At 48.4% G+C, this 26,045-nt stretch overlaps 8 protein-coding genes across 8 annotated transcripts; all 8 read right to left on the bottom strand.

Moving 5' to 3' along the window:
- Positions 1-89: 89 nt before the first annotated feature.
- L228DRAFT_257563 (hypothetical protein) lies at positions 90-4,669 on the bottom strand. The gene is made up of 3 exons (XM_018333998.1): positions 3,426-4,669; positions 611-3,347; positions 90-338 (listed from the first exon to the last, which is right to left on the bottom strand). The coding sequence occupies exons 1-3, from the start codon at positions 4,335-4,337 to the stop codon at positions 151-153; spliced, it is 3,837 nt and encodes a 1,278-aa protein (XP_018191622.1). The 5' UTR covers positions 4,338-4,669; the 3' UTR covers positions 90-150.
- A 301-nt stretch (positions 4,670-4,970) lies between these two features.
- L228DRAFT_279316 (hypothetical protein) lies at positions 4,971-6,192 on the bottom strand. The gene is made up of 2 exons (XM_018335676.1): positions 5,632-6,192; positions 4,971-5,522 (listed from the first exon to the last, which is right to left on the bottom strand). The coding sequence occupies exons 1-2, from the start codon at positions 6,142-6,144 to the stop codon at positions 5,316-5,318; spliced, it is 720 nt and encodes a 239-aa protein (XP_018191623.1). The 5' UTR covers positions 6,145-6,192; the 3' UTR covers positions 4,971-5,315.
- Positions 6,193-6,370: 178 nt separating this feature from the next.
- Positions 6,371-8,186, bottom strand: L228DRAFT_257565 (Orotidine 5'-phosphate decarboxylase). Its single transcript, XM_018333999.1, has 2 exons — positions 7,561-8,186; positions 6,371-7,453 (listed from the first exon to the last, which is right to left on the bottom strand). The coding sequence occupies exons 1-2, from the start codon at positions 7,868-7,870 to the stop codon at positions 6,654-6,656; spliced, it is 1,110 nt and encodes a 369-aa protein (XP_018191624.1). The 5' UTR covers positions 7,871-8,186; the 3' UTR covers positions 6,371-6,653.
- A 4,749-nt stretch (positions 8,187-12,935) lies between these two features.
- On the bottom strand, positions 12,936-16,518 carry L228DRAFT_264501 (hypothetical protein; the record flags this gene model as incomplete). Its single annotated transcript, XM_018334587.1, has 8 exons — positions 12,936-13,655; positions 13,706-13,762; positions 13,814-13,906; positions 13,960-14,052; positions 14,103-14,186; positions 14,239-14,415; positions 14,471-15,051; positions 15,114-16,518. The coding sequence occupies 8 exons, from the start codon at positions 16,516-16,518 to the stop codon at positions 12,936-12,938; spliced, it is 3,210 nt and encodes a 1,069-aa protein (XP_018191625.1).
- A 592-nt stretch (positions 16,519-17,110) lies between these two features.
- Positions 17,111-19,238, bottom strand: L228DRAFT_242474 (putative diphthamide biosynthesis protein Dph2). Its single transcript, XM_018331444.1, has one exon. The coding sequence runs from the start codon at positions 19,095-19,097 to the stop codon at positions 17,313-17,315; it is 1,785 nt and encodes a 594-aa protein (XP_018191626.1). The 5' UTR covers positions 19,098-19,238; the 3' UTR covers positions 17,111-17,312.
- Positions 19,239-19,565: 327 nt separating this feature from the next.
- On the bottom strand, positions 19,566-21,114 carry L228DRAFT_279321 (WD40 repeat-like protein). The gene is made up of 3 exons (XM_018335677.1): positions 20,794-21,114; positions 20,624-20,711; positions 19,566-20,559 (listed from the first exon to the last, which is right to left on the bottom strand). Exons 1-3 carry the CDS (start codon positions 21,047-21,049, stop codon positions 19,671-19,673), a joined length of 1,233 nt encoding a protein of 410 aa, XP_018191627.1. The 5' UTR covers positions 21,050-21,114; the 3' UTR covers positions 19,566-19,670.
- A 1,452-nt stretch (positions 21,115-22,566) lies between these two features.
- Positions 22,567-23,792, bottom strand: L228DRAFT_4400 (hypothetical protein). Its single transcript, XM_018336601.1, has 4 exons — positions 23,304-23,792; positions 23,165-23,251; positions 23,054-23,101; positions 22,567-23,001 (listed from the first exon to the last, which is right to left on the bottom strand). Exons 1-4 carry the CDS (start codon positions 23,709-23,711, stop codon positions 22,786-22,788), a joined length of 759 nt encoding a protein of 252 aa, XP_018191628.1. The 5' UTR covers positions 23,712-23,792; the 3' UTR covers positions 22,567-22,785.
- L228DRAFT_4357 (hypothetical protein) lies at positions 23,645-25,797 on the bottom strand. The gene is made up of 3 exons (XM_018336592.1): positions 24,748-25,797; positions 23,901-24,691; positions 23,645-23,851 (listed from the first exon to the last, which is right to left on the bottom strand). The coding sequence occupies exons 1-3, from the start codon at positions 25,649-25,651 to the stop codon at positions 23,762-23,764; spliced, it is 1,785 nt and encodes a 594-aa protein (XP_018191629.1). The 5' UTR covers positions 25,652-25,797; the 3' UTR covers positions 23,645-23,761.
- Between the last annotated feature and the right edge of the window lie 248 nt (positions 25,798-26,045).

Below are 26,045 nucleotides of genomic sequence, written 5' to 3' on the forward strand. Positions count from 1 at the left end.
GTAGCGCACTGTAATGAATGACAATGACAATGACAATGACATAAGTACCCCAGGTATGTACAACAAAAATCTGACCCAATTTCCTAGCGAAAAAAAAAAAAAAAAGACAGAAGAGTGAACCGCTATAACCCTTTGACATATCCCTTTACCCTATACAAAAGCCCATTCGCTACCGCGCTTGATAAACTTGTCAAGCATCATGCCAATATCAATGAGAACAAATCTACATATATAAAACGCAAAGAATTCTGCGGCGTGCCGGGTGCTTAGTTCCAGCCCGACGTGCGTGGGGGAGCTGTGTTTGAGACCGGGATCTTCAATTTGTCGCGCGAGGTCGTCTGGAAGTTATGTTAGCATGATGGAAACTTTTCCTTTGTTCTTATCTTCGTCCAGATTCTCCCTCAATATTGTACGGTGTAAAATAGAATAGAATAGGATATGGAGGGTCAAGAAAGGTGGAAAAAGAAAAGGGTAGAATTTGGAAAGACGGGGGTAAAAGAAAATTGGGGAGATGGAGGTAAAAGAAAATGAGAAAGACACAAGACACGAGGAGAGAAGATGGATTGATGAAATGAAAAGACGGATTTTAAAGAACAAGGGGAAAAAATACCTAAGATCTGAACAGAGTCAAAAAGTCTCGCGAGCGAACTCATATAAGTTGCATTAGGCCCCGTGGGTTGAAAAGCCTTTATATTTCGCGGGGGAAAAGGGTGCGCGCTGGGGCTGGACGTGGTGGGGACTGTATCCATGGAGAGCGCTTCCTTGGGGACGTCTCTAGACAACGTGGAGGACGAAGACGAGGACGACGAGAGGCCGTGCGCGAAACCCGCGGCGGGGTGTTTCCTGCTGAGTTTCCGCCATGATGACAAGTATGATTTGCCGCCGCTGCCGCTGGTACCGGAGGAGTTCGAGCCGAAAGCGCCCTTGGAGGAGGAGTGAGAGAGCAAGGAGGAAGATGAGGATGGGTTATCTCCGGCTGTGGAATCGGTGTTATTGGTTGAGGGTGCGTCTTTAAAAAAGGCCCAAGTGCCCGAAACACCGACATCGTTTCCGAGTTTCTTGGTGAGGTTGGCTTGTGTTTGATCAAGGACGGTTTCGAGGGCCTGCATTTCGTCAAGGAGGGCATCGGCGTCGGTGGTGTCGACTTTGGCGAGTTTGAGCATAGCCGCCGTGAGCAAGTCGCAGTTTGAAATTTTCTCTTCAATGTTTTTAATCTTGACATTCCTCACGTTCCAAATGTCTCTTGGGACAAAGAGTTTGTTCGAGAGATAGCCGCCTCGTGGGTGCGCAATGGTCTGGTAGAGACATCGCATAAGCCAAAAGGGACGCAAGAGGTATGCAGTTGGGCAAGGTTCCAGAGGAGCGGGTGGGTCTTTGGCAAGCTCATTTGGAGACCCTGGCGTGTCTGTCGAATGAAAGTCGGATTCGAACAGGTATACGCCTCCCCAGGGCTGGGAATAAGAACTCAGACTTGCCAATGTTGGCGTAGGTAGAGCGGGCAGGGGCGCCCCGAGACCTTTGCGGTGTTGTGAAATCGATGGAAAGGAGGTGCTCATGGGCGTTATCGGGGATGTGTCTGAAAATTCTGGACTTGATATAGAGAAGCTTCGGTTCTTCAAGCTCGATGATGAATGGTTCTTTTTCAGATTTCCATAACTTGGTGGTTTCTCTGGCAGTTCTGGTGGATTCCCCGGGGGGAGAATATCTTGCACCTCAGTGTCACTCTTAGGTGTGGTATCATATGGTGAGGCCGCTAGCCTGTCAGATGAAGATGCCAAAGTATCCGATCCAAGCAACGGTGCTGAAACTTGTCGACTCATTCGCATTCCATTGGGCGCCAATGGAAGGTGCAGGGCAGAAGAATTGCTAACATCTCGTTCGTCTGGAATGCCTGAAGCTGATTTGGGAATGGATAGTGCATGTGTCCGATCATGGAAACCGGGAGACACATTTGTTGGGGATGGGAACGCGGTAGACGGCTTGCTGGCGGTCTCGATGGTAAGTTGTTTGGTATTGTTGCCGGAAAGTCTTCTGTCTCGCACGCTTTGTCCCGGCGCCCTGGTTACACTTAGCCTTTGAGACTGTCCGTCAGGCCCCAGACTGGTGGAATGATTGCTTGTGTTCTGTGGTGCCACCGGCGGGGCTGGAAGTGCGCCCGAAGGAGGCGGATGAGGCGGAGGTGAAAGGGGCGGCAGGTGAAATGACGGCGGAATAGGGGCTTCAGCAACGGTGGACAAGCTGGTTGAACCAACAGAGGTCGTTGGGAAAGAACCGGTAGAGCTTCCCCATGTTCTCCCCGAGAAACCACTAGAGTCTGATTGTCGCGGAAGCGCAGATTTTGACTGCGCCCCAAACTCAACATCATCCATTACAAAATCCCTGGTCATTTCTTCGAGGATGCGTTCCTCTTCTTCCGCCTCGTCCTGTCGATACTCAAGCTCAACGCTATCTCGTACATCGCTGCCGAGTGCTTTCTGCAGTAGTCGTTCCCTCTCTCTCTCACGGGCCATCTGTATGGCCACTTCCCTCTCGGCTTCGCGAACTCGCTCCTTCGCAAGCTCAACATTGCGGCGAGCCGTGGATGTGAGATTCTCGGAAAGAGTTGGCGGTCTAGGAGCAGCCTCGTAGGCGTCACCGTAAGCTGCCTCAACGGCAGCATCTAGCGCAGCATCAAATTCAGCTGCCGTGGCAGTGCTCGTTGGGCGGAGGCGATCATGTTGGAGATCCTCAAAAGAGGATTTCGAGTGAATAGACGGAGGAGAGGAACTACCGTCTTCATCAACCGTATTCAACCACGAGACCGATTCGCTACTGCCGGGTCTGATCGCTTCTGAGTCTGCCGATCCGGGATGCAGATGATCCGGATGGAGGAAATCAGGATTCTGCTGGTCTCCGTAAGGTCGACGCGGAGTCAATGGTCGGGGCATATAACCCTCCTCCATGGGTGGTGCTAAATTCAGAGGCTGATTTTCCATTCGTCGTGCCAGAGGTGATCTCGACCAACGGGTCCTTTCAGCGAGCCGCCCGCCTTGAGTAGAAGAAACAATTTGTTCCACTTCTTCAAAAGCGGGCAAGAGGCTGTCTCCTGGATGGAGAGACCGGATTGTCGACATGGACCTGCGCGTGTCGGGTACAGCGAGGCTGGGGTCATCCACAAGGTGCATCATTCTTGATGTTTGCAATATTTGCTCGTTTTGATCCTCCTCATCTGCGCTTGCCGCCGATGGTGAAACCTGGTCCTCGTAATAGTCGCTGGGTGGCCGAGCAGGTAGTTCTTTGCCTTCGGCGACCTGAAAATAGGGATCCAGGCTCTGAAGCTCGTCAATTCGCGCGTGGTATGTCTCTTGCTATGCGGACGTAAAAATATTAGTGGTTAGGAACTCGCCAAAATGATTTCCAAAATAAACCCGCTTTTTCCTACTTACAATTGCTTCCAATTTTTGCCGATCCTCCTCGCCAGAACTCTTGAGCATGACCTGGCCAAGCAGGGCACAAGCGTCCCTATATGCATCGATTGCACCTTCGAAGTTCTGAGCATTGTCGAGCAAGACAGCAGTATTTGCCTTTTGAAGTGCTTTGGAGAGCATCAACTTTTGTGAAGGCGGTTTCGCCGCGCGAGGTCGATCGCCATTTCGACTTTTGGCAGGAGAAATAGAAGGAGTGGATCGATCATGGTAATTCATCCCAAAATCCTGACCATGTGCTTGCCACGGCTGTGCGGAAATTTGGGCTTGATGTGAAATATTCGAACCAGGAAAGTATGTTGATGTTGCCGAAGAGTCTGCATCGTTGCGCGCTGAGTACCATGTCGTCTGCAGCCTCGGGAGTCTGCTTTCTGGTGACCCGGGAAACTCAGGGGGGGATGTGGGCGCTGCTGAGCTATATGAGCTCAAGGTAGGGCTGATGAGAGCTCCTCCGAATCCATATTGGCCCTGCGAATGCCCTGCAGCTGCAATCTCCCCCAAAGACGCAAAGTGATCTGTTCCGGCAAAACTCGATCGCCTTCGGGAGCGTTGAACGTGAGGCCCGGTCTCAGGGGAACCGCTCGACGCGGTTGATTGAGACCACCGGTTTAGATTCCTTATACCGTCGTTGATCTTGCCAATGCTGCTTGAGCGAATGTAGCTCCCGCTTGAACGTCTGTTTGAACGAGGCGAAACTGGCGGACTAGCCCTTGGATTATGTATATGGTCACCAATGTTTCGTCCGTCGGAGTGGAGACGGAAAGAAGGTGCTCGTTGAATAGTGACAACGGACGAGGACGAGTTTGACGGAGACAGAGAAGACCTCCGTGTTGGATGCTGCGGATTGCTAGACAAAAAGCCCGAGCCTAGCATAGCGTTGTCGAGAGCGGAGGTTGAGACTCGGCGAGGAGGTCAGGGACTGCACAGCTGCGCCGTTTAGGGGCAGCCAATTGCTAGAATATTGGATGTAACATTAACCGTTGATGGCAGTAGTAACAGTGGTTCGTGGCATCAAGAGAGCATGGGGCCGACTGTCAGGGCTGCCAATATCTGCTCCCTGTAGCTTCAAACTCCCGGAGAACCGTATATACAAAGTTGGGTGCAAACGACGGAGTAGCTTGGTGTGAGGGTTTAGTTTCCCACGAGGACGGCCTTGTCCTTTCTCCTCGCGGCCCCGTTGGTATCTTTGACGGGGGGTTGTTTGTGGGTGATTTATCGTGTAGTTGACCAATTAAACGATAAAAAGGGGCAAAGATAAGGAGGATGAAGTTCCTCCTGGACCCTGAACACCACGACACTAAACCTGACACCCTGACACTTAACAGTTGTGCTCGCTACCATCCAATGCTATTATATAACGGGCTAAGTCAGTTAGGGGACGGAAACTCAATTCTAATGACTTTTAAGTAAGCTCTTGGACTTTAACTAGAACTTTGGCGAGGTCTCACTCCAGACCGACATCATCATCATCATCATCATCATCATCATCATCATCATCATCATCGTGTCCAAATCCCAATCCCTTCCTTTGATCATCGTACCTAGCTACGACCCTGTTGGATGTACATTCAACTAAAAACCATTGCAATCTCTATGTACTAAACAGAGGGTATGAAGTAAATCTCCAAAGAATATTCTTCTAATAAGCAGACCGTATTGCCTTTGCCCCCTTTCCCAATCCTTCCTGCGCCTTGCAAAATGCCTATCCATCCATTGTCAATGCCAAAGAACTCGATTCCATAATAACAACTCCTCGTAACACCGCATAATGTTCATTAATATCTGCTCTGCATCATTAACTCCCATTCTGAGAGCACGCTCTCCCGGGCTATCAGATACAAATATACTCCATCAACCCTTCTTCGGTGGAACTTGGACCAACTTCTTCAATAAATTAACATGAACGCTACTCATGCGCAGCCTGAGCTCATCAAGACCTGGCTCCGTTGCGCCTGCATGGTCGATGCGGCGCTCGCCCTCACCATTGCCATAAACGACCGTATAATCTGGCAAGTTTTCCCCAGGAGGAATAGTTATGTACGGGCATATCTTGCAAAACTAGACAAAATAATTTCATATCAGCTTGGGTTATCATGATACGCATCAACAAGAAGGCAAATCAAGCATAATTAATGCATAAATAAATTGAGGGAGAAGTAGAACATACCCGTCCAATATGACAACCTCTGCCGATCTTCGCACCAGCTTCGATTACAGTCCCTTCTCGAACAAGTTCTGCCTCGACGTACGCGCCTGGCTCGATGATGACACCGCGCTCAAGCGTCACGCTTTCAACTTTGCGAGCTTGAGATTTCTCTCCTTCTGAGCTTTCCCCTTGTTCTTGCGCCTGGCCTTGGCCTTGTCCTGGTACCGTTGTTCTTGTGGCGGGAGGAATCTGCTCTGGCTGTTGCTGTTGTTGCTTCTGCTGTTTCTGCTCTGTATATTGTACTCCGATCATGCTTTTCTCGGAGATGATCGCGCCCGGTCCAATTCGTACAGGTCCATGAAGTGTCGTAAATCTGACACGAGGGTGTACGACGGCGTGTGGCTCAATTGTCAACGGATAGTAGCCGATCATGAAGATACTGCTCTCGGGAAACACTGCGCCAGGGTAGACTTTCACAGGCGGACGCGGAGGTGGTGGAACGGCGGAACGCCGAGCTGGCGTTGCGGTGGACATTTTGTGGTCTCGTCTTGCTTTTTGTTGTTTATTGTTTGGGGTTCTTCTGCTCGGTTGAGTCGCGATTGTACTTTGGTTCGCGCGTTAAGCTTGTGCGGCGAAGAGCGAAGCTATAACATGTTCCCAAACAGACTACTGTACAAGACAAAATGTGACGCCATACGTCCTACACCGACTACGTAGCAAGAGAAATCATATTGCAATACTTGGCACTCGAAATAACCATGTCCTGTTTAATTTCAGAAAAGCATCTTACAATTTTTAGCCATCTAATCCTTATTCCAAGTCCATCTATAGATCCGTTATTTCATGTGCTTTCATACAGCCAGCTGCATCATCTGCTTATTTCCCCGTCATCCGGTGCCATTGCTAGTCCATCCATACCACTATAGCTTTAAAAAAAAAAGAAGCGAAATAATTTATTGGTATATCTACCCTGCTCAAATCGCAATCAAATCCAAACCCAACAAATCCATCCGATGTAGAAAACTTTTTTCCCCAGGGTCAACTTAGTTGGCGCCTACTCTCTCCTCGTATGCCTTCCAGGCCTCACGGCGGTAACGTTCAGCCTCTGCAGCACGGTCCTTTGCCGAAAGAATACCCCTTCCAACAATAACTACGTCGCAACCCTCCTGGACGATAGCCTTGTGAGGGGTGTTATATTGCTGACCGAGACCGTCGCCACTGACCTTCTGGCCCTCTTGACCAGGCGGAGGCAGTGAAATACCAGGCGTGCACGTGATAAAGTTGTCGCCGGGCTTGCTGTTCAGATCATGCTGGGCAATAAATCCAATAACAAAGTCGTTATGGTCGCGTGCAATATCGATGCATTTCTGGGTGTACGCTCCAGTCAAAAGGTTGCCCTCGGAGCTCATCTCGGCAAGAAGCAAGAGGCCGCGAGCCAGTGGTGGGCTGCCCAGCGCCTCGAGCGCCTTTTCGCGGTCGTTTTCTGCTTGGGCGGTGGCTTCGTCAAGTGCGCCGCGTTCTAGGGTAGTTGATTCGGTGGACGATTCGATCGTCGTGGCCGCGACAATGCTACGCTTGCGTAGGGGAAGCTTGGTGGTGTCTCCATCGTTGGAAACTCCTTCAGAAGAGCCGTCAAAGCTGCCGTCATCCTCGTCAGACGAGGGCCGCGGTGTGCCAACGCTGATTTCGGTCTCGACCGAGCGGTTGAATGCCGCAATGGCGTCGGCTGCAGCCGCCTTGAGTGCGGTCACAATAGCCGGACCGGGGAAGATGTGCGCATTGGTGATTGCTGCCCAGCGAACAATGGAAAAGGGACCAGCAGTGTATTGCTTCTGTACAGTGCCTGTGAGATTTCTAGGTTAGTGAAATGCTGTGATAGGAAAACATGTAGAGTCATCAAACTCAATATGGGAAGGCTGCAGGGTCGTAGATTGAGGAAAGGGAACGTACTTCCAATATCACCAAACTTGCGATCCTCAAAGACTAAGAATCGCTTTCTCCGGGCAATGTCTCGAAGTCCTCGAACCGTCTTCTCTCCGAAATCGCTGATGATGTCCACATGCGTCTTGAGCATGCATATCGAGTCTCCAACTTCTTCCGCAATGTTCAACAGAGCTGAAGTAGTCGTCACATCGGCCGACAGACAGAGATTGGTGCGCTTGATAACAATTAGGTGGAGGAGGAAAGCAGCAAGAGGATGAGTGTTGGGTAAGTTCGCCCGTTTGCTGAAGGACATTGCGCGTGTGTCTGGCTGCGACATGATGGAAATATGTTATCGACGGAGCGACAGTGCAATCGGTAAAATTACTGGAGGTGAAGCTGCTGGCGACGAAAGAAAATGCTGGGATCGACAAGACAAGTCGGAAGAGAGAAAATTTGTTGACAGTCGCAACTGAACGAGGGGCAAGACAGAGGGGTAGCGGGGTTGGCGGACCAATTGGTGTGGGGTGTGTTTTTTAAAGCTAGAGAGAGTCACAGAGAAATGTTACATAAAATGCCGGTCGATAACGAATCCCATGCAACACGGAGATAAAAGAGGTTCTTGGTCTGTCAAATGCGACGTCTTTTCGCTCCTTCAGGGTCTCTTGGTGGAGCAAAGATCTCTCCCCCGATCTGGTCTAGACCTCTGCCTCTCGGTGAGCGGAACTCTAGCGCCGATGCAGCCCACGGACATTACTCCGTACAACGTCGTTGTGGTATGGCATCGCTATTCAGCGGCCCTCACTATTTACAAAGAAGCACAGCAGCTCAAAATGAATATTTGAAACCAATCAGTGGCCATCTCTTCACTAAATCTGACCGACAAGTCACATTTGTGTACATTGATTAGATTATGTACGACTTGTATGGTGGTTATATGGTAAACAAGACCAAAGTGCAAACTAATATTATATCATTGCTCGACTCACCTGAAGCCGGGAGATTTGGCAACTTATCAATGTCGTGGATGGTAAGTGTATTTTATGGCCTGTCATAAGTTGTAGGCACCTTGATTCTAGGCTCCCAAATAGAGTTTAACTTCCACAAGTTCATCCAGGAGGTCGCAAGCAGGACTGAGAGTCCACGTATTGGTATCCAATATCGATATAGCTGAGGTCAAACAACATCGACGTATCCAGTCCCTGCCCAAAATCCCAATTATGGCGTCAAGCTGTACTTTATCAGTTGCGTGATTTGTAATTTTTGTATTACTTCATCGCGGTTCAATTCATCCAGACCTTGCATTAACTGAGACAGCTAGTGTATTGATGTTGCTTTCTAGTATTTGTACGCCTATTTCGAACCTTTCCAGTCCGTCATCTGCTCGATAGAATTCTCCGTAATTTCTCCTGTTGACTTGAATGTCTTATTTCATGCGAGAACCTGTATCCTCGTCCACAATTACTATTCCTGTCGATTGTCCAACGCATTTGGCCCGCATAATCAGAAAAGCAATCGCAGAAACAATCACAAAATGAACTTCCAGGTGTTCCGGAAATCGTAATGGTCACCGGCTGATTCATCTCAGTCAAAACCATATCGAATCACGAATGAACCATAATAGTTAATCAATCCCGAGGTTCGTTCAATGGAGCCAATGCGGACGCCAGAAGTGGCTCGGGGCTTGTTCGAAAGTTTCGTTGAGCATGCATTCTCTTTGTTCTTCATCCCATACACTTGCCGGCCGAAACCCTTGATCTTCTTGCTGAACAGGGATCCACAGCTCAGGACGGAGCCGTTGAAAACTGTCCGTTGCGGTCAAAAAATCGTTTCTCTCCGAGAGGTCATAGGGGATATGTGCAACACTACTCCTTTGGTACCTTGCATTTGCATAGCCATCATCTACCTTCTGTGACAGATTCTCTGGAGCATGGTGTCTATATGTCCATAACTGGCCACGATGAGGAACTTGGTCATTCTCGGTCTCTGGAAGATATGTTGGATCGGCGAGATTGAGATTGCGATAATCGACGACTTGGGGCGAAAATCGCATGCGCCTTTCGAGATGCGATTCAAAGCTTCTAAAAGGCGGCGGATCGATCAAATATTCTTGTTGTCGATTCCCATCAAACGTCTCGGTCCAAGGACTATCTGCGCCATAATATTCTGACGCGTAATGAAATTCTTCAGGGTCATATCCACAATAAGAAGCTGCCGCATTTCTCTGTGGAATTGGAGGTGCGTGATTGACATCTTCAAATTGCGTATAATTCTGTTCAAAAGCCGGGAATGTCGGAATCTCAGGTGAACCCGCAGAATTGTAGTTTCCACGATCACTAGTAAAAATGCCGGGTGGCCTGCCTCCTTCCTGGATGTTTTCAGCGATGGTCATCTGCGGGACCTGCGCTGGCTGATGGTATTCATTTGCGAGGTCAATAGGGGAGCTTTTGGTTCCAGCATTCAGTATGGTTCCGGCATTCAGTATAGCTGCTTCCGAAGCAGCTGAGAGATGGATAGGAGGAGGCCTTTCCGGTATATGAAAGGGTCTGGAGGACCTTTCAACAGCTTCTGCACATTTTTGAAGAAGATTGTCGATCTCTCTGAAACGGGGGTCACTCCCCTGAGCATGGCCATTGTTCCGCTTCCACCTGCTGTCAGAATACGGTTGGTCCACGATACGCTCTCTTTGTATATGATTCCCCGTGAGCAGAGCAAGCTCTTGTTCAACATTCTGGTTAAGCCTTTTTGAACATTCGAGTGAGCGGTCATTCGCAGCTTGCCGCTGGACTGACTGTCTCGCCTTTGACTGTGCCGAGGCGATTCCCGCAGAGACGTTTCCCCTATGTGCTTCTTGCTCGAAAAGCTCTTGAAAGTTGCAGTCGCGCATTGGTCCACTTCGACTTCCTTCTTGATTGTCGAGATATCCACGCGTCTCCTGCGGATGGTGCATCAACAAGGCACTGCCAGAGTTTCTGGTATCAATCATCTCAGGCATAAGTATCTGCTCTGCTGTTCTTTCATCCGGCTGCTCCATGTTCCTCAATTGGTCCTGGCGTGTCCCAGCACTTGTCGGCCAGGTATAATAACTAGTTGCGCGGGATTTTGCCGCTTCGCTCTTCGGCCGATATCCTCGGATATTGCTCTCTGCGATTCTAGGAGAGGAGGTCTGGATAGCATGATGCTGAGATACCAATCTAGGATGCCTCTGTGATCCAAGCGAAGGCTGATATTTTGATGGACTGCCGGTCCGGCTTCGATGACTCCGAACATCGCCTTTCAATGTACAAGAAGAGATGCTGGAAAGTGTATTCTTCTTACTGCCCGCAAGATGGCCATGAATAGGACCCCTTTGTCCATTGTGAAAAGAGGAACCACCATCGTTTCGACCCACACGTCTGTCCATACTCCCATAGACGTCATTCTCATAGGTGACATTCTCCCTTCCTCGTCTTCGACGCTTAAGAAATTCGTCCTCTGCAAACACCAAGTCTGGAACTAGAGGTCTGTCAACTCTATGCATGTCTCAGGAACTAAAGCAGTACTTACGTCCCCTACGTCTCACGGGAGAAGATGCCCGTCCCTTTCCGAAAAGACCAATATTCTTCACAGGGTTCAACTAGAATGGGGCACAAGTCATTAGCCCATGTTAATATTTCCAGATGTTGAAGCTTAGGACTCACTGTAAGACGCTTCGATGCCTTTTCCGCGGGTCCAGAACCTCTAAGCACGCTCTCATGCTTTGTTTGCCTGGTCCTAGCATTTCTTCTTTTATTCTTCCTTTTTTGCTTAAGGTTGTAGCGATCATCTCGTGTCTTGTGGCGAGGCTTCCGGTCATACTTCCCCCCTTCATAATGATGAGGATCGGCTCCAGATGGATTCAGCATGGTAGATGATGTTCCCTCAAGTCCTGACATATTTTTTGACTCGTTGAAGGAAGGTGCATGATTGGGATCATAAGCTCCCACGCTTCTGTGCCTAGGTGGTGCCGGAAATGGACCGTTGTGTGCTTGGTTCTCAGATGAGTATAGGACCTCTGCTCTCTTTCTCCCTATACCTGTATCCTCCATGCCACGTTCCTTCATATTCGTGTAAAAACTGTCTGCATGTCGCTCATTCTGCGTCTTCCTGTGTTCGAGCTGGTGTGCAGTACCTAGAAAAGATTTGAGACGTTAGGTTTGTATTGAGGCAGCTTGTAAGAGATAGATGGCTACGGAATCGGTGTTCGTGGCTATGTTCTGCAGTGTTGATACTTACCATGGCTCTGACCTTTTTGGTGAACTGTTCCTGTTCCGTGATTCAAGTCTGCGGACGTAAACTTGTCGACATCATGTTCAGGCTGAGTGTCGACTCGGCGTGCGTGTTGGCCATGGCCAGCTCTCCTTTGTCCGACCGGCACATTCTTGCCCTGATCAAGTTCGGACAGCCAGTGCATAATATTGTTGTCCATCTTGAATGATCAACTTTGGAATGACGGAACGCATTTCGAGCAGAAGGTTCTTCGGTTTTAAAAGGCAGTGGAAATTTGTCGGCTGTTCTTGAATTCACTCAAAGTGAATTTTCCAGAACCTGACACAACGGCAATTGAATGACTGAATGGCAGTTATTTTAATCCCTAAGAAACTGCTAGGCAAGGGACAAAGTTATGCTACAGAAAGAGAATAATCTGCAAGAAGAAGAACAAAAAGGAAGAACACTTTTCCAACAGTATCGGAAGCCCTGGGCGTTGCCAGCTTCCCTATAACTCCAATATTGGATAGAACCACGAATACTCATCTACCAACGGACCTTGAAACGGAATCCCCGCTTCTATGAAGAGATAGACCGATGCAGCAATGACATCGAAAGAGAGAAAAGTATAAACAAAGAGAAAGAGAAAGAAAACAACAAGACCTCATACAACATACAAGACGCCAGTCCCACGCCACACAGACCCTTCAACGTATGCATGCAATTTATGAATGTGAGTGAAGGAGAAAAGTTAAAGCAAATTCAGAGTTGGCTCCACGCTTCTCACTCTTCAAAAGCGTAACAGGGTATCTTATGCCGTTTCCGCCTTCTACTTCAACCAAAACGGGAACGCTCCCAAGAAAAAGAACGAAATCAACAAAAAAGGAAAGAAGACAAGTTCCGCAGTAAAAAATTTAAAACGACCCAAGGGAAGCGTCCAACAAATATCGTCAGCTTCTCCAGACCTCTCCTCCCAGAGTTGGGTAATATCTTCACGGACATTCCCCAAAGGCAGTCAACGTGAAAATAGTCAAGCACCATGAAATTCCATCTGGCAGCCACACCCGCAGACATACACCGAAGTCAGTCAATGCGGGGGCACATCTAGAAATAGAGAAGATCTGGTGATTGCCAACGCTGGAAGAAAGTTTGGAAAAGCAAACTCAACTTCGACGGACTCACTCGTCGAGACCTTCCCAAGGAAGCGATTCGCTACCAGTAGAGCTGGATGCATCACTGTTATCATTGGGTCTTACATCGCTCAAGACGCTGACATCTAGACCGATGGAGTTGAGTGTTTCCTCAAGATTGAGATCATCCAGTTCGGAAGCTTGAGTTTCGACAACATCATACAAGTTGTAAATTTGGTCAGCTTTCAGCTCAGCCGTCTCCATGAGAATGCGGATTTTCTTCATAATTGATTTCCTTTGTCGCTTTGACATTGAGGCATCGTGTGCGTTGTAGAAAGCCTGATACTTCTGAAGCTTTACTCGCAGATGGGCCAATTCATCTTCCAGCATTTTGATAACGGTAGCTAGAGAATATGCTGGCGATTGCGCAGGCCGTACGGTTGGGTCAGGGTAGGACTTAGACGGTTCAGGCATCCGCTTCGATACCGGAATCGGCTTGGGGATCTTTACTGTGGAGGTGTATTTCACTTCTCCATCAGTTGTGAGGACGCGCGTACAGATTGTACAGTTCTTGGCATCATGCTGTGCATGGCCATTGCAAGCTTCGTGGCCGGCTTCTGAGAGCGTCTCGATATCTCTTGGAGCTGTTGCAAGGGTAATGTCCGGAAGAATGAATGCAGAGGTCACATCCTCTACACCCCGCCGCCGCTTTGATCCAGCCGGAATCGAGTTATCTGAATAACGCCTAGCCGGTTTGGACAGAGTATTCTACAGTTGCGTCAGAATGGAATGAGTCAGAATGCATGTGATAAACATACCTTTTTATTTGCTTGCTCCAGATTCTCGTGAGACAATTGCTTATGAATCTTCTTAATCTGACGGCAGGTTAGCACACTGTGTGTCAAGGTTTGGAATCGACCTCTTACAGAATCCTCCACATCGCCAGTCATCGAGACCTCCTGAGAATGAATTTCGCTTTTAGCAGTTTCATTCTCGCCATTCAGTCGAGACAAATTTATCTTCAAAGTCAATTAGATGAAGTCCAATGGCCGAAATATCAATCTCGACTTACAGAGTCTTGAATTTCATTTTCATTGGGAATAGTGCCTGAATAGCTACTGGCGCGGCTGTGGGAACTCCTCTGAGTGGAATTGCGGCCGGTACTCTATTAAAGTGTTAGAGGAGTCCTTACGTAGAAAGGGATTGCGGAAATACCTTGAAACTATTGGCGGTGACGTCGTCGACTGGGTTGCGTCTAGTGTTACTTTGAACATGGTTTGTCCCGTTACTGGCTTCAGTCTATGAACAGGATTAGAATGCGAAATTTGAGTAGCTTCATCTGCCAACGTACCGCGTGTGTGGCCCCATCATCCGAGGCATTAGCAGGATAATCTCCAATGTTCACATCAAAACGACCCGTAAGATCATTATCCTGAGGGCGAGTTACTGAGTTCTCGTCAGACTTGCCAGTCTTCGCAAGGAGACGCTCAGTTTCCAGTTTCATTCTGAGATTTGCGATAAAATCGGGCTGTGTCTCATAGTTAGCTTCGCAGAAGATGCCAATACCAGGAGTCATGTTTCACCTCAATAAAGCTGAGCACCGTGGTGTCGCCTTTCGACTGTGCAACGTTTCGCTCCTCTTTATTCGACGCATGCACCTCTTGAGCAACCGCTCGAGCTCGTTGTTCATGCTTAAGGGCTGCTTCTTTTGCTTGAACTTCATGCCTAAGCCTTTCGATTTCGCCGACCAACTCCGCCTTAACGCGACTCCAAGTTACTTTCTCACTCTCGTAGTTTTCCAGAGCTTGTCTTATGGCGGCATTTTCTTTGGTCACGTGATCGAGATCCGACGTATTCTCAAGTTTGTTTCTGAGCTCACGATTTTCGTTGGTTAGTTCTTCAATTTCCGTTGACGTTTTGGTCTCCCAGTTTTTGACCTGCTTCTCAAGCTCGTCAATTTTCGCGCTCTCCCAGTTTTCTTTTTCACTGGTCAACGCGTCAACTTCATTTTGAAGATCAACGGAATTATAATACGCAACGCCCAACTGCTGGACCGCAGAGTCGCGCTCATTGGTAAGGTTCTTGACTGAGATTTCTGCAACTGCGGCTTTTCGATCTGCAGCATCGAGTTTTGCTTCAAGAGTTTTGACGCTCTTGTGAAGTTCTATGACAGAAGCCGAGTCAGCCAGTAAATATGCGGATGCAGTAGCCACGCACGTTACTCACCAATTTTTTCTGAGACGAGCGTCTCCAATCGCTCGTCATAGTCTCGAGTAGCACGCTCCTGTCTGTCAAGTTCCAGTTCTTGAATTTCGGTCTTGAGCAGACTATTCTTGCGCTTGAGCTCGACGTTCTTCTGCTCCCCCTGAGCCTTTTCATGTTCTAATTCGACCACACGCTCCTGAAGAAGACGCAGTGAAAGAACAATAGCCCGTTCATCCATATTTCCGTCGTCTTCAAGCTCCTCGACGTGTAGGCTGTGATCTCCAGGGCCAGGGGGTCGCGAAAATCTTGAAGCAGCGCGGCTGCCCCGAGCAAATACGGGCGTGCCATTCTTGAACGTGCCCGAAACGAGTTCAGACATTTCAGGGGCCGGCGGCACAACAAAAGAGCGTCCATCTTTGAGTGTGAAATTCCTCGTCGTGGTATTACTGAGACTAGCACTTGTCATTGTGCCAGTAGTTCCAAGTCCGCGAAGATAGCGAGGAGTGGCTGGCTCCGGGTTTGAAGGACGAGGCGGTAAAGAGAATTGAGTGCCGTTTGTCAAATACGTATCATCGAGCGTACCTAGCGGCACTTGCTTGTTGCGCACCTTATCGAGGTCATTTACGGTGCTTTCTCTGCTGCGTGAGGCGCCGATACCAAATCTGCTGTTGCGTCCATTTATAGTGACTGTGGGTGGTCGATCAAAGTCCACATCATTAGTGGGACTAGGTTGTCGACCGTTCCCATCGCTGCTTGGCCGGCTGTTGTTTGATCCAAAATCAGTTAGCTTATGAAGTGGCGGGCTGGACTTGTCACTGCCAGAACTCGATGGCTTGTTCAGGTTATTCTTCGCCATTTGCGGCTTAGTCGAGCTTTGAAAGGGACGCGTTCTTCGGTTTATATAACTGTTACCATTCGGAGGGGATGGCGGGCTATCAGCCTTGTAGTCTGGCGTGACTGCCTCGGAACTAGTATCGACCCAATTCTGATCAGACACAGAAGCGATACGCGGAGTCATTCTTCTAATTTGTTGTTGCCCGTTGCTATTTCCACGAGGAAGTTCTAGAGAAGGAAGGTCGGCAGAGGGTGGTTGGCTAGCTGCTGTTTTAACCGATCTAACTGAGGGCGACTTGTGCTCGAAGACGCCAGAAAAGTCAGGGAATGCGTTTGCCATGGCAGATGTATCCACAAATACCGAAGAGTCTGGACTATATCTCGCGCCGGGACGGTACTTCTCCGCGCTTGCTCGCAGCTGACGAATGTTGGGTAATTTGAAAAGTGAGCTCTCTTCTATCTCGGGATTCGAGCTGAAACCACTGCTCAGCGAAGCACGGGAAAAGTCGCGGGACATCTCCTGAATTTGTCGAATTTGATGCTGAAAGTCATCCGGCTGAGATGCCAGAGAAGGTGAGGATGGGACGGACATGCGATCGGTCGCGTCCACACACACAGAGGTGCGTGAGAGTTGATCGGACAGTTCGGTATGGAATCGAGAAAAGGTATATTTGACAATTACGCGTTTTCCAATATATGAGATGCAAACAAAGAGCGTACGATGTTTCTTCCTCCTAGCTACTTGCCGGTGTTGTTGGTTGTCGCGGGAGAAAAAAAGAGATGTGGGCGCGCGGTAAGATGGTGTTTGTTTATGTCTTCGCGATGATGATGGGGGAAGAGGCGGTCGGCCAGTCGGAAGCACCAGCCACACCGAATCCCTACCCGTAAGCGGTTCATTCGCTAAATCTTCATCCTGTGGTAAAGATGGCACTTCAGCCACAGAATAAAGAGCTATGATTGGCCAAAGGATGTCAAACAGTCTAAACTCAATAAGGGAATGCACAAACAATCACCATGTCCACGTATCCAGGTCAGATCTGAGTTGAGAGAGAAGATGAGGACAGGCAAGCTTTTGGGTCCTTGAATAGATAGCGAAACACGTTTATGTAGAGAAAACCCCCGATTTTATTTATGGGAGGACTTCCTACATCTGAACATAACATCTGAAAACATGAATTTATACACGGCCCTTCTCAGAACAATCTCAGAACAAAATGCAAAATAAGTCACGCATATAGTCTAGCCGGTGTCTCCAACCAATATTTCTTTTAATAAGCTGTCTGGGAATCTGATGGTGCCAGCTTCTGAACCTCTAATTACATGAAAAAGACCTAAACGAAACCGCTTTTTACTCCGTCTTTGTTGCGGATTGCTCTACACGTAAAATCATCGCTTTGGAGCGTCATCACCAACAGTATATCCTCTTGCAATGCCGCTCCTTCCCTCCTCGACAGGGGCGCCTTGAATATCGTTGCTTCCTTCCTCGTCATAAGCGATTTCAAAATCGCTTCCGAGACCCTTCCACGTCCTGTTTGAGCGAAGGAACTCGGCTCCGGGCGACACTTGCCCGCCTACAGTGGCCAAGTCTCCAGCAAACCGCTTGACCAGGGATGCGCCGGGTCCGCGAGCATCATTGACGCTCTTGGGGGCAGAAGTACCACCGCTGCCATTCCCAATAGCGCCATCCGAAGGGGAAGCGTACTGCATATACTGCATAGGCCGGGTGTGAGAAACATAGCGTCCAGTGCGAAGGTCAAACTCCGGAGGTGCAGACTCAGGCTCTGAATCTGGATCCTCGCCATGGGCGGCAGTTTCTTCAGTTCCCGTCTGAAGCCCCTTCTCTTTGGAAACGCCATTCGCCTGCTGAGTGGCGCGTTGCGACTGGGCCTCGTCAAGTACGCCTTGGAAGTCTCCTCGCCATTCGCCTGTCCAAATTCTTTCCTCATCATCTTTTAGCGCTAACTCCAATTCGTAAGGAGTAATGATAGGCTTCCAAAAATCTTTGCTTTCAATTAATGAGCTCTCCCAACAGCCGATAATCACCCAACCGCCAATCTCGCTGAAATTTGCGACCTTGGCGGCATTAACTTTGCCAACGACAAAAGTGTAGCTCTTCTTGCCAGCCGCGGCGATCCGCTCCTTGACGTGATCCACAATGTGAATGTAATTTTTCACACTGAGGGTATTTATCAGAATGCCAAATATCGGTACCGTGCTCAGCTTCGTTATAATTGCATAGCGGCGGCGAAGAGCAAGTGATGTCGAGGCTTGTAAAGCCTGAGGAGACGAAGTCGGCGTATTGGTAGGGTATATAAAGACATCTGAAACTCGTGAAGAAAGAGTCATTAGCAACGACTGCGGCGGATCAGATATGTGGAACAGTTTGTATTCCTGGAGGAGCGTGTGGTCATCCACAACTTCTTTCGGTATGGTTCGATTTGGAAGAGGCGACGAGGGGTCATGAATTATAGAAGTCGCATATAGAGAGGTATAGCCGTCCTTATTCAATAATTCGTATATAGATGTAATATGGTGAGCGTAGGTTACATCTGCCATGAGAATGACCTTTTGGGCCTTCTCAGGGAAAGTTCCCTTAAATGCTTGTAGGACGTGCTCGATCGACAGTTCGCGGCGAGTGAAGACATAGATGACAGGCAGTCTTGCAGTCGGAGAGAGGCACGATCTGCCATAATGGACAACGACGTCGGCATTGACGTGCTCGGCGGCAACTTCGTCAACGCAGCAGGCGCCATAAGAGGTATCAGCCAGTATGAATAGTTTTTCCTCGTCCGATTCTTGCGATGCCTCGGCAGAAGCACGAGTAGCTGAGATATCCACCTCCTGCACCTCCTCTGCTAACTGATCGACCTTGTCGGAAGCATCACTAGGCTCAGATGGCTCGGTCTCTCGAGCGACCTTTAAGCCGGAGCTTAGCGCTTCAAACACTTTTGGTGCATCTTGCAGCATATCGTCCGGAAATTGGAGCGCAATTCTCCGCCATTTTCCCTGCCTTATCTCCTGGACAGTTCGTTTGATCTCGTAGCGGGTGTAAACTTCCTCGGGCGAAAGCGCGGCTTCCGAAGGGTTGAAAGTAGTCGGCGTAGGGTCTTCGAAGATATGTGTTTCCGGTGTTGAAAGCACCGGCGGTGCTTCCAATGAAGAGAATGCCATATTTAAAGCAAGTGTATATCCTTCTCTTAATTGAACCGTGCCTGAAGGAGTACCGATGAGACACACGAAAATTGTTCGATGTATGAGTCTTCGACAGGGACTGCCCGTTATTTTTGCGATTAGCGTGTGGAGGGGCATATTAATTGGTCCGTGCACAACGGAAACTCTCCGCTCAAACGCTGCGCTCCGAAGATAAACACAATTCATAGCCCAGGAAATAAAACTTCCTTTGACTTTAATTTTTGTTCCAAAAAATTTAAACTTAAATTTATTGATTGATTGATTGATTTATTTGCCTTTTTCTACGTAGAATTTCATTGTTGTTGACGTAGAATTATATATTCCTTTTAAAAATCTAGGTTTCTAAATGCGAATAATTGGGGACCTTGAACCAACCCTTGCAAGCAGAAAATTGACAAAAATAAAGGATCATGAGTCTTTTTTTAACTTCAAAGCTGAACAAGACACCAGCCACACATATCGATTCTATTCCTTTAGGACCAAACTAAAAACTTTTATTTTTCCAACTAAAGCATCTTGCTGCAGATGTTATCCAGAAAGTTGCCATTATAATTAATCCATACCCTTGAACGCCATCACATGCTGAACCTGCTGCTTTCCCTTGGTTCTCTTTCTCCGCTTGCGACGCTTCTGAGAAGATCCTTCATCGTCACTGCTATCACTGGCATCGTCTGCGTCACTATCATCATCACTGCCGAATCCCTTGCCTGTCGGCCCCTCCTCGAGCTCTCCAGGTCCCTCCACCTTTTCATGCCAGACCTTGAGAATGGAGCCACCGCCACTAATCATTCTTCCCCCAACGTCGAAATCAAGTCCCATAACGCCCTCAACCTCGTCATGTCGGACTTCGCCAATGACCTTATTAGGACCAAGCTTTACAAACTTGACCCGTCCGTCACCCATTCCCACTGCCACAATCTTGCCAAAGGGACCAATCTCATCAGGCACGAGGGTCAAAGTATCCAAGCTTTCGCCCTGATTGCCAGCGCGCTCGACAATGATTCTCTCGTCCTGATCGTCCCAAACGCCGCGTTCCCAAAGGGTCAGAACGCCGGCAGCACCACCGACAAGTACCTTTTCACCCTTGCTGCGTCCAGGCTTAGCCGGTAATCCTCCTACAAAGACAGAGCTAAGTAATTCCTCTTCTTGGTCCTCACTTCGCACCAGAACTCCGCGTCGAAGATCCGTAACCGCGATCGTAGTACCTCCCGTGGTCACCCATTGCTTGCTGAAACCACTCGTACTTGCATCGGAAGCCGGAAGAGGTGTCAATGAGGAGACATAGTCGTCGTGGGGATGATGCGTTTGCTGGGGCTTCAATTTGGTGAAGTTGTTCTCGCGAAGGTCGTAGAGATGGAGTGCCGAAGAGTCGGTAGCCAACAAAAGAGTTTGAGGTGAGAGCGCGTGAAGTAAAGAGGGCGCGTCCGCGTCCGGGCCAGAGCTTTACAGAATGTTAGCCAGATACTGAATCCTTCCTCTCCAAAAAAATTCAACGGGATGCTCACCCAGAAGGAATTGCGATTTTGGATGTGACCTGGCCAGTTTCGGTAGATGCAGCCTTTACAAGACCGTCTGTGCCCGCAGAATAGAGAGCTATATATCAGAAACAAAGGATGTTAGCTTTCTGAAAAGAAAGAATTACAGGCATGAGCGCTACTTGGGACAGAAAGCTCACCTTCGCCGTCAATGCCAAATCCAACGCTCCGACAACTACCCTTATGCCTCCTTGTCCTCCATAATGTGTCTATCTTTCCAAAACCATTGGGCGAATGTGATGCTTCCTCATCGCTGTCATCGCTGGCTGGAGCAGGTAGGCGGAAGGTCTCTACATGGCCGCCATAGAGTCCGACAGCGACAAGCGGCTCACTGGGATGAACCGCTTGCGTGAAGAAGTCGGAGGAAAGGGGGAGGGTACAGACGGTATCGAACATCACCGTGACATTCGAGGACAATTGCTGGACGCAGACAAACCAGCTTAAAGTTATCTGGGGATATTTTTATCGGACCTGGTGCTTCGGGGATTCGGCTTTTTCCGATCCGCCAATTCGTTCAAAAAACGTTCGGTTCGGGGGGGGGACGACTTAGGACTAGCATTGTAAACAACAAAATCCTAGAAACATAAATACAAACGTCACATTAGGCCTTCATTCAACCTTTCGTAGACTTCAAATTTGAAACCCTGGGCGAGCAGAGTAAAGTCATTAAATTACAAGATTAATAAATTTCATTCTAATTTGTCCACCTCGAATCTGAGAGCGGTTTTTCTCGATAGTCTCCTCTGAGCGGATATATGAACAATCATCCCGGTTGAGGAACGCCAATTGTGGTATGTATATTCAAGCAGAACCTGTGTCTAGTACATGCGACCATAGACTGAGGAGAACTGGGCATCCCGTCCGCTCTGCCATACATAAGCCTCAGATCGGCGGACTAGTAGTTGGGTCGGTGACGACCAGCGAATCCCCGCTGTTGCATGTTTTTTTTTTCGGCCTTTGGAAGAGCCGATATTTTTTGTTCAATTGCTTGACGTTTGCAAGGCTGGCAACTCACAATATTTCTAAATAGAGAAAAAATTCGGAATTTCTCAATACAGATCACATCGAAAATAATGAACCAATAAATAATCCATCAATGCAATAAAATAGTAAAAATACATCCACGGAATAGTCGTATTCACCACAAAAAGAAACAGAACTGTAAGGGATCATCCATCTTACTTTCGCGCCTTAGATCGACCACCATCTCCTTTTCCTTCAGGATTTTGTCCAGCCACCTCCAAATCACCCTCCTCTAGCTGAGCTTGAATCTCCTCATCGGCTTCCTCCTCTCGCGGCGGGACATAATTTGCCTCTGGGCCACTTGGATCGCCAGGCTTTTGCTTTTTCTTCTTTCTCCGCTTACCTTCTTCAACATCCAATCGAATAAAGTCTTCCACCTTGACTTGGCATCCATCAGCGTGTTTTTTCTTTCTCTGTGCTTGCTGTTAGCATACTTTTGCAAAATATTTTGGAAGACCAGATTTCATGTACCTGTCCACTTAGGCTGTTAATATTCGTAAAGCACGACGGACAATGTAAATACATCTTTTTCGATTTCTTCGGTGCTGGCTCTGGAGTGGGACTATGGGAGATTTCCCCTTCTGAATTGTAATAAGCAGGCGTCTCGGTTATGCGCTTCCTGGGAGACGAAGAACCAGTTTTCACGGCCGTCTTCTTTGCTGCCGGCTTCATTTCTGGAGCCGGTGTCTTGCCTCGCACGCCTTTAGCCTCCTTGATTGGACGCTTTGGGGGAGCAGGAGCAGGAGCTTGGGCTTGGGGCGCAGCAGGGACCTGAGCTGGCCGTTGCTCGGCCGCTTGAGGTGGAGCAGGGGCTCGAGCAGGGACAGGGGCAGCAGCAGGAATAGGCGCAGGAACAGGCGCAGGAACAGGAGCAGGAGCCCGGGCAGGGATAGGAGCTCCAGTGGGCAGCTGACTGCTAGGTTGAGCCGTCGGATGATCAGCTTGTTGAGCAGTCGTCTGAGTAGTGGTTTGAGAGGCAGCTTGAGAAGGAACCGGTAAAACAGATTCTGCTGGAGGTTGAGCAGAAGCTGACACTGCAGTCTTTACAGGCAATTGAACGAAAGGCTTATGATGAGACTTATAATGCTCTTGTATCTCCTACATCCTTGTTAATATCGCTTCATCTTGCTTGGGATGGACAGCGTTTCTCTTACTTGCTGCGTCATGCCTCCAATATAGACTCTGCATCTTTCGACGTAATCGCAACATTGAGGCTGCGGAGGTCCCTGGGGCCCATGAGATTGCTGAGCAGGCTGATCATTTGCACCTGGTGCTGATCTTGATGGTGCATTGGCAGATTGTTGAGCGGGGACTCCATTCCTGATCTGTATGAGAGGTTAGAGAAGTCGACCAGCGTTAAGTGCTGGTGAAACTTACCCGTATAGAGTTCAGAGAATGCACAACGATCAAGTGCTCACGACGTCGCTGTTGGAGGACAAGTCAGCAATCGACAAGATCCGCAGAGAATATTGAAAGGAAACTTCTTACCTCCATGCTCCATTCTGTCCAGTTGATTTCACATAGAGGACAGAACTGAACCCTTTCATCCTTGTGTTCCTGATAATGCTCTCTCATCTGCTCTTGGAGTCAGCGAAACGTTGTTTATTTTCAAGCAAGGAGAACTCACCGCAGGCGCTCCGTGTGGCGTAGTCTTATCGCAAACTCGGCAGGATTCTTCACGTTGCAAAAGTTCGTTTTCAGCCCTCACAAGTCGGCGCTCCAATTGCACAATCTCAGAAGCGGTGGGAAGTCTGGCATAAAGCGTAGGAAGCCTTGGACCTCCAGTAATTGTCCGTTCCATGCTAGACGCATACTTGGGGATGCTCATCCTGCTTTGAATACCAACCTTTGAGCGCTGTGATGCTTGCCTCAAACCAGCAGCTAAAGAAGGCATTCGCTGCGTCTGTCCCGCATAAGCAGGGCCGGGAGCTGCACTTGGGGGCACCGGTACTCGTGGCACCCCTCGCGCTTGAGCATCCTCTTTCTGGTTCTTTCCAGGCTCCAGAACCCTAGGAACATTTTTAGGGGCTTCCATGGGAGCTTTAGGCTTCGGGATTTCCTAAGAAATGTGAGATTATGCCAACATTATATCGCATTGAGACATACCACTTTTGCAGGTGGCTTTCCGCTTACAACAATCTCAGGCCCAGATGTAATTTTCGATTGGGTTTTATCCTTTAGAAGATGAGAAAATTACTCAAGAAGGGCCGGGATGGAGACTTACCACATTTCCTGGTTCCATCGGGGTTATTGAGATCTCAGGTGCGGGCTGTTCGTCAGATTTTGGTATGGCAGAGATGAATGATTTCAACATTCGCTGTATAGACGAGAACTCGTTCATTGTATTCAACTGTACCGCTCGATTTGAACTTTTCATTTCAAACAAGTACCTTCTAGTACTTCTGGGAAATAGAAACCGAACAAGATTGCCTATAAAATCCGCAATTGCTCTCTGACCGATTGGACCGTTCTGGTAGTCAGGCTTAATCCATACATAGCCAATATCGTTGTTGACTAGTTTCACCCAAGGGCCAGTGAGTTCAGGAAAGAAATATTCCATATTCTCTTCATCCTCGACTTCCTTGCGCCGCAATCGATATTCGGCAACAGGAGATTTGAAGGTTGGTTTAACATCTTTGTCGAAAGTTGCCAAACCGGTCGCTTTACTTATCCAATATTTATCCTCGTAACCACTCGTTGGGTCGTAAATGTATATCCAGAACTCTTCAACTGTTGGTATCTTAGGAATCCCCAGCAATTTCCCAGCAGTACACACGAAAGTCTCGAATGCGTCGTCTTTGAGATAAAGTCCTCCTTTCATACTATGGAGTAACACCCTATGTTTAGTTTGGCTTTGGGTCTTCTCTGCCAGGTTCCGAGGGTTCCTTAGAATGGCGTCTTTTGGCAAAGACCGGATGAGCCGGTCGTAGTAAGCTTGCCCTGAACTGGACGAGCTTCGACCGGAAGAAGGAGCTCTCGATTCGACGAAATCGGGTGCTGTGTGCCTTTTGCGTTCTTTAAAAGAGTAAGTTTCTTGTCATGTCTGGCACCGCATACAGTATGCTACCTACTTCGATGAACAGACCCTCCATTTGATAATGACTGATCCAGCCCTGAAAGCTCCGATGAGTCCACTACTGTCTGCATGCCGCCATAATCCGGGCCATCCACTTCATTCTCAGTAGCGAAAGAGCTTCTATCAGTGTAGTAACGAGCGTCCCCTCTTTCGAAATCAAGACCATTAGCTACGCCGTCAACCGCATTGTCCAAGGGCAATGAATATTCTAGTTCACTCTCGGTGGTAACAATTTTGGATAGGCGGGAATCGTTTTTCTCGTGGTTCCAAATGTTGTTTCCTTCGAACTTGTTGTTGTTCTTGATAAGCTGTCGCCAAGGCTCTTCCACATCTGCATGGGCTTCGGTTTTGCCTTGAGGGAAGATGCGATTGAAGTAAGCGTCCCAGTCAAAGGGCTTCTGATTCTCAATGGGATCAACATCTTCAGGGCCCTTCCAAAAGTGATAGCTTGGAAGCTCAGAATCACCAAGAGATATATAAAACAAATTGTCAGGATTGCGCTCCTCAACATCCATGGACTCGCTTTCATCGGAGAGATGATCCGTTTCAAAATCAAAATCTTTGTTGAGGCGAATTCGCGCCGTTGCGGGATTGGCCTTCTCCCCAAACTCTTTCGCACTGACTATAACGCCTTTCTCAAGAAAGCCAGTCAGACGCCCACGTCGAGCCAAGCGTACCATTTTGGAGGAGGGCCGTTTGGGTCGAGATCTCGAAGGAAGGCTCAAAGTTCCTTTCCTCGTTCGAAAAGTGCTTGGTAGTTTCGATACATTCCGGCGAGCAATGAGACCGGCCTTTTTTCTCTTTCGCCCCGGTTTCGATTGACTCGGAGCATGGTTGGGAGAAGCCTCCGCCGGTGCTGACACCGGCTCGGAGAGCCAGCTTAGAAAAGGGCGAATCATGTCGCAATATCAGGATGAATATGAATTGTTGGAGAATAAATCCTGTAGATCTGCCCAGTCTTTTGCTGCAATGCCGTCGGCAATGTTATGCAACAGACAGGAGCGAAAGGGAAGGAAATTTTTTTGTAACAACCAGGGGACCAAAAACTGAGCCCGCGCCTATTAATGGATAGAAATAGAAGAATACACTGCCTTCCAGGCTTCTCTTTGTCATGGAAAAAAACTTCAGAGTTCTGTATCTCAGAGACCTACCTCCCAAAGAAAATTGAACAAAGAACATGGTAATAAATAATCAGGGCAATTTATGGCAAAATGACGCATCCGGAAAAGCCTGAGTGATATGATAATGAACAAAGAATCCGTATGATATTTGACAATACATTTCTCCTAAAAA

The sequence above is a fragment of the Xylona heveae genome (genome assembly GCF_001619985.1).
Source record: "Xylona heveae TC161 unplaced genomic scaffold L228scaffold_1, whole genome shotgun sequence".
NCBI classification, from domain to species: domain Eukaryota; kingdom Fungi; phylum Ascomycota; class Xylonomycetes; order Xylonales; family Xylonaceae; genus Xylona; species Xylona heveae.

Excerpts from the sequence above, each read along its gene's own strand:
- L228DRAFT_257563 (XM_018333998.1), bottom strand. The coding sequence starts at position 4,337 with ATGCTAGGCTCGGGCTTTTTGTCTAGCAATCCGCAGCATCCAACACGG. Across the intron at positions 3,348-3,425 it reads GGCAAAAATTGGAAGCAATT|CAAGAGACATACCACGCGCG; the intron begins GTAAGTAGGAAA and ends ACGTCCGCATAG. Across the intron at positions 339-610 it reads TGACTCTGTTCAGATCTTAG|ACGACCTCGCGCGACAAATT; the intron begins GTATTTTTTCCC and ends CATAACTTCCAG.
- L228DRAFT_279316 (XM_018335676.1), bottom strand. The coding sequence starts at position 6,144 with ATGTCCACCGCAACGCCAGCTCGGCGTTCCGCCGTTCCACCACCTCCG. Across the intron at positions 5,523-5,631 it reads GAGGTTGTCATATTGGACGG|TTTTGCAAGATATGCCCGTA; the intron begins GTATGTTCTACT and ends TATTTTGTCTAG.
- L228DRAFT_257565 (XM_018333999.1), bottom strand. The coding sequence starts at position 7,870 with ATGTCGCAGCCAGACACACGCGCAATGTCCTTCAGCAAACGGGCGAAC. Across the intron at positions 7,454-7,560 it reads CAAGTTTGGTGATATTGGAA|GCACTGTACAGAAGCAATAC; the intron begins GTACGTTCCCTT and ends GAAATCTCACAG.
- L228DRAFT_242474 (XM_018331444.1), bottom strand. The coding sequence starts at position 19,097 with ATGGCATTCTCTTCATTGGAAGCACCGCCGGTGCTTTCAACACCGGAA.
- L228DRAFT_279321 (XM_018335677.1), bottom strand. The coding sequence starts at position 21,049 with ATGTTCGATACCGTCTGTACCCTCCCCCTTTCCTCCGACTTCTTCACG. Across the intron at positions 20,712-20,793 it reads ATTTGGCATTGACGGCGAAG|CTCTCTATTCTGCGGGCACA; the intron begins GTGAGCTTTCTG and ends TCTGATATATAG. Across the intron at positions 20,560-20,623 it reads AAAATCGCAATTCCTTCTGG|CTCTGGCCCGGACGCGGACG; the intron begins GTGAGCATCCCG and ends CATTCTGTAAAG.
- L228DRAFT_4400 (XM_018336601.1), bottom strand. The coding sequence starts at position 23,711 with ATGGAAGCCCCTAAAAATGTTCCTAGGGTTCTGGAGCCTGGAAAGAAC. Across the intron at positions 23,252-23,303 it reads CGCCACACGGAGCGCCTGCG|ATGAGAGAGCATTATCAGGA; the intron begins GTGAGTTCTCCT and ends CTCCAAGAGCAG. Across the intron at positions 23,102-23,164 it reads GGACAGAATGGAGCATGGAG|CGACGTCGTGAGCACTTGAT; the intron begins GTAAGAAGTTTC and ends GTCCTCCAACAG.
- L228DRAFT_4357 (XM_018336592.1), bottom strand. The coding sequence starts at position 25,651 with ATGATTCGCCCTTTTCTAAGCTGGCTCTCCGAGCCGGTGTCAGCACCG. Across the intron at positions 24,692-24,747 it reads TGGAGGGTCTGTTCATCGAA|AACGCAAAAGGCACACAGCA; the intron begins GTAGGTAGCATA and ends ACTCTTTTAAAG. Across the intron at positions 23,852-23,900 it reads CGATGGAACCAGGAAATGTG|GATAAAACCCAATCGAAAAT; the intron begins GTAAGTCTCCAT and ends CATCTTCTAAAG.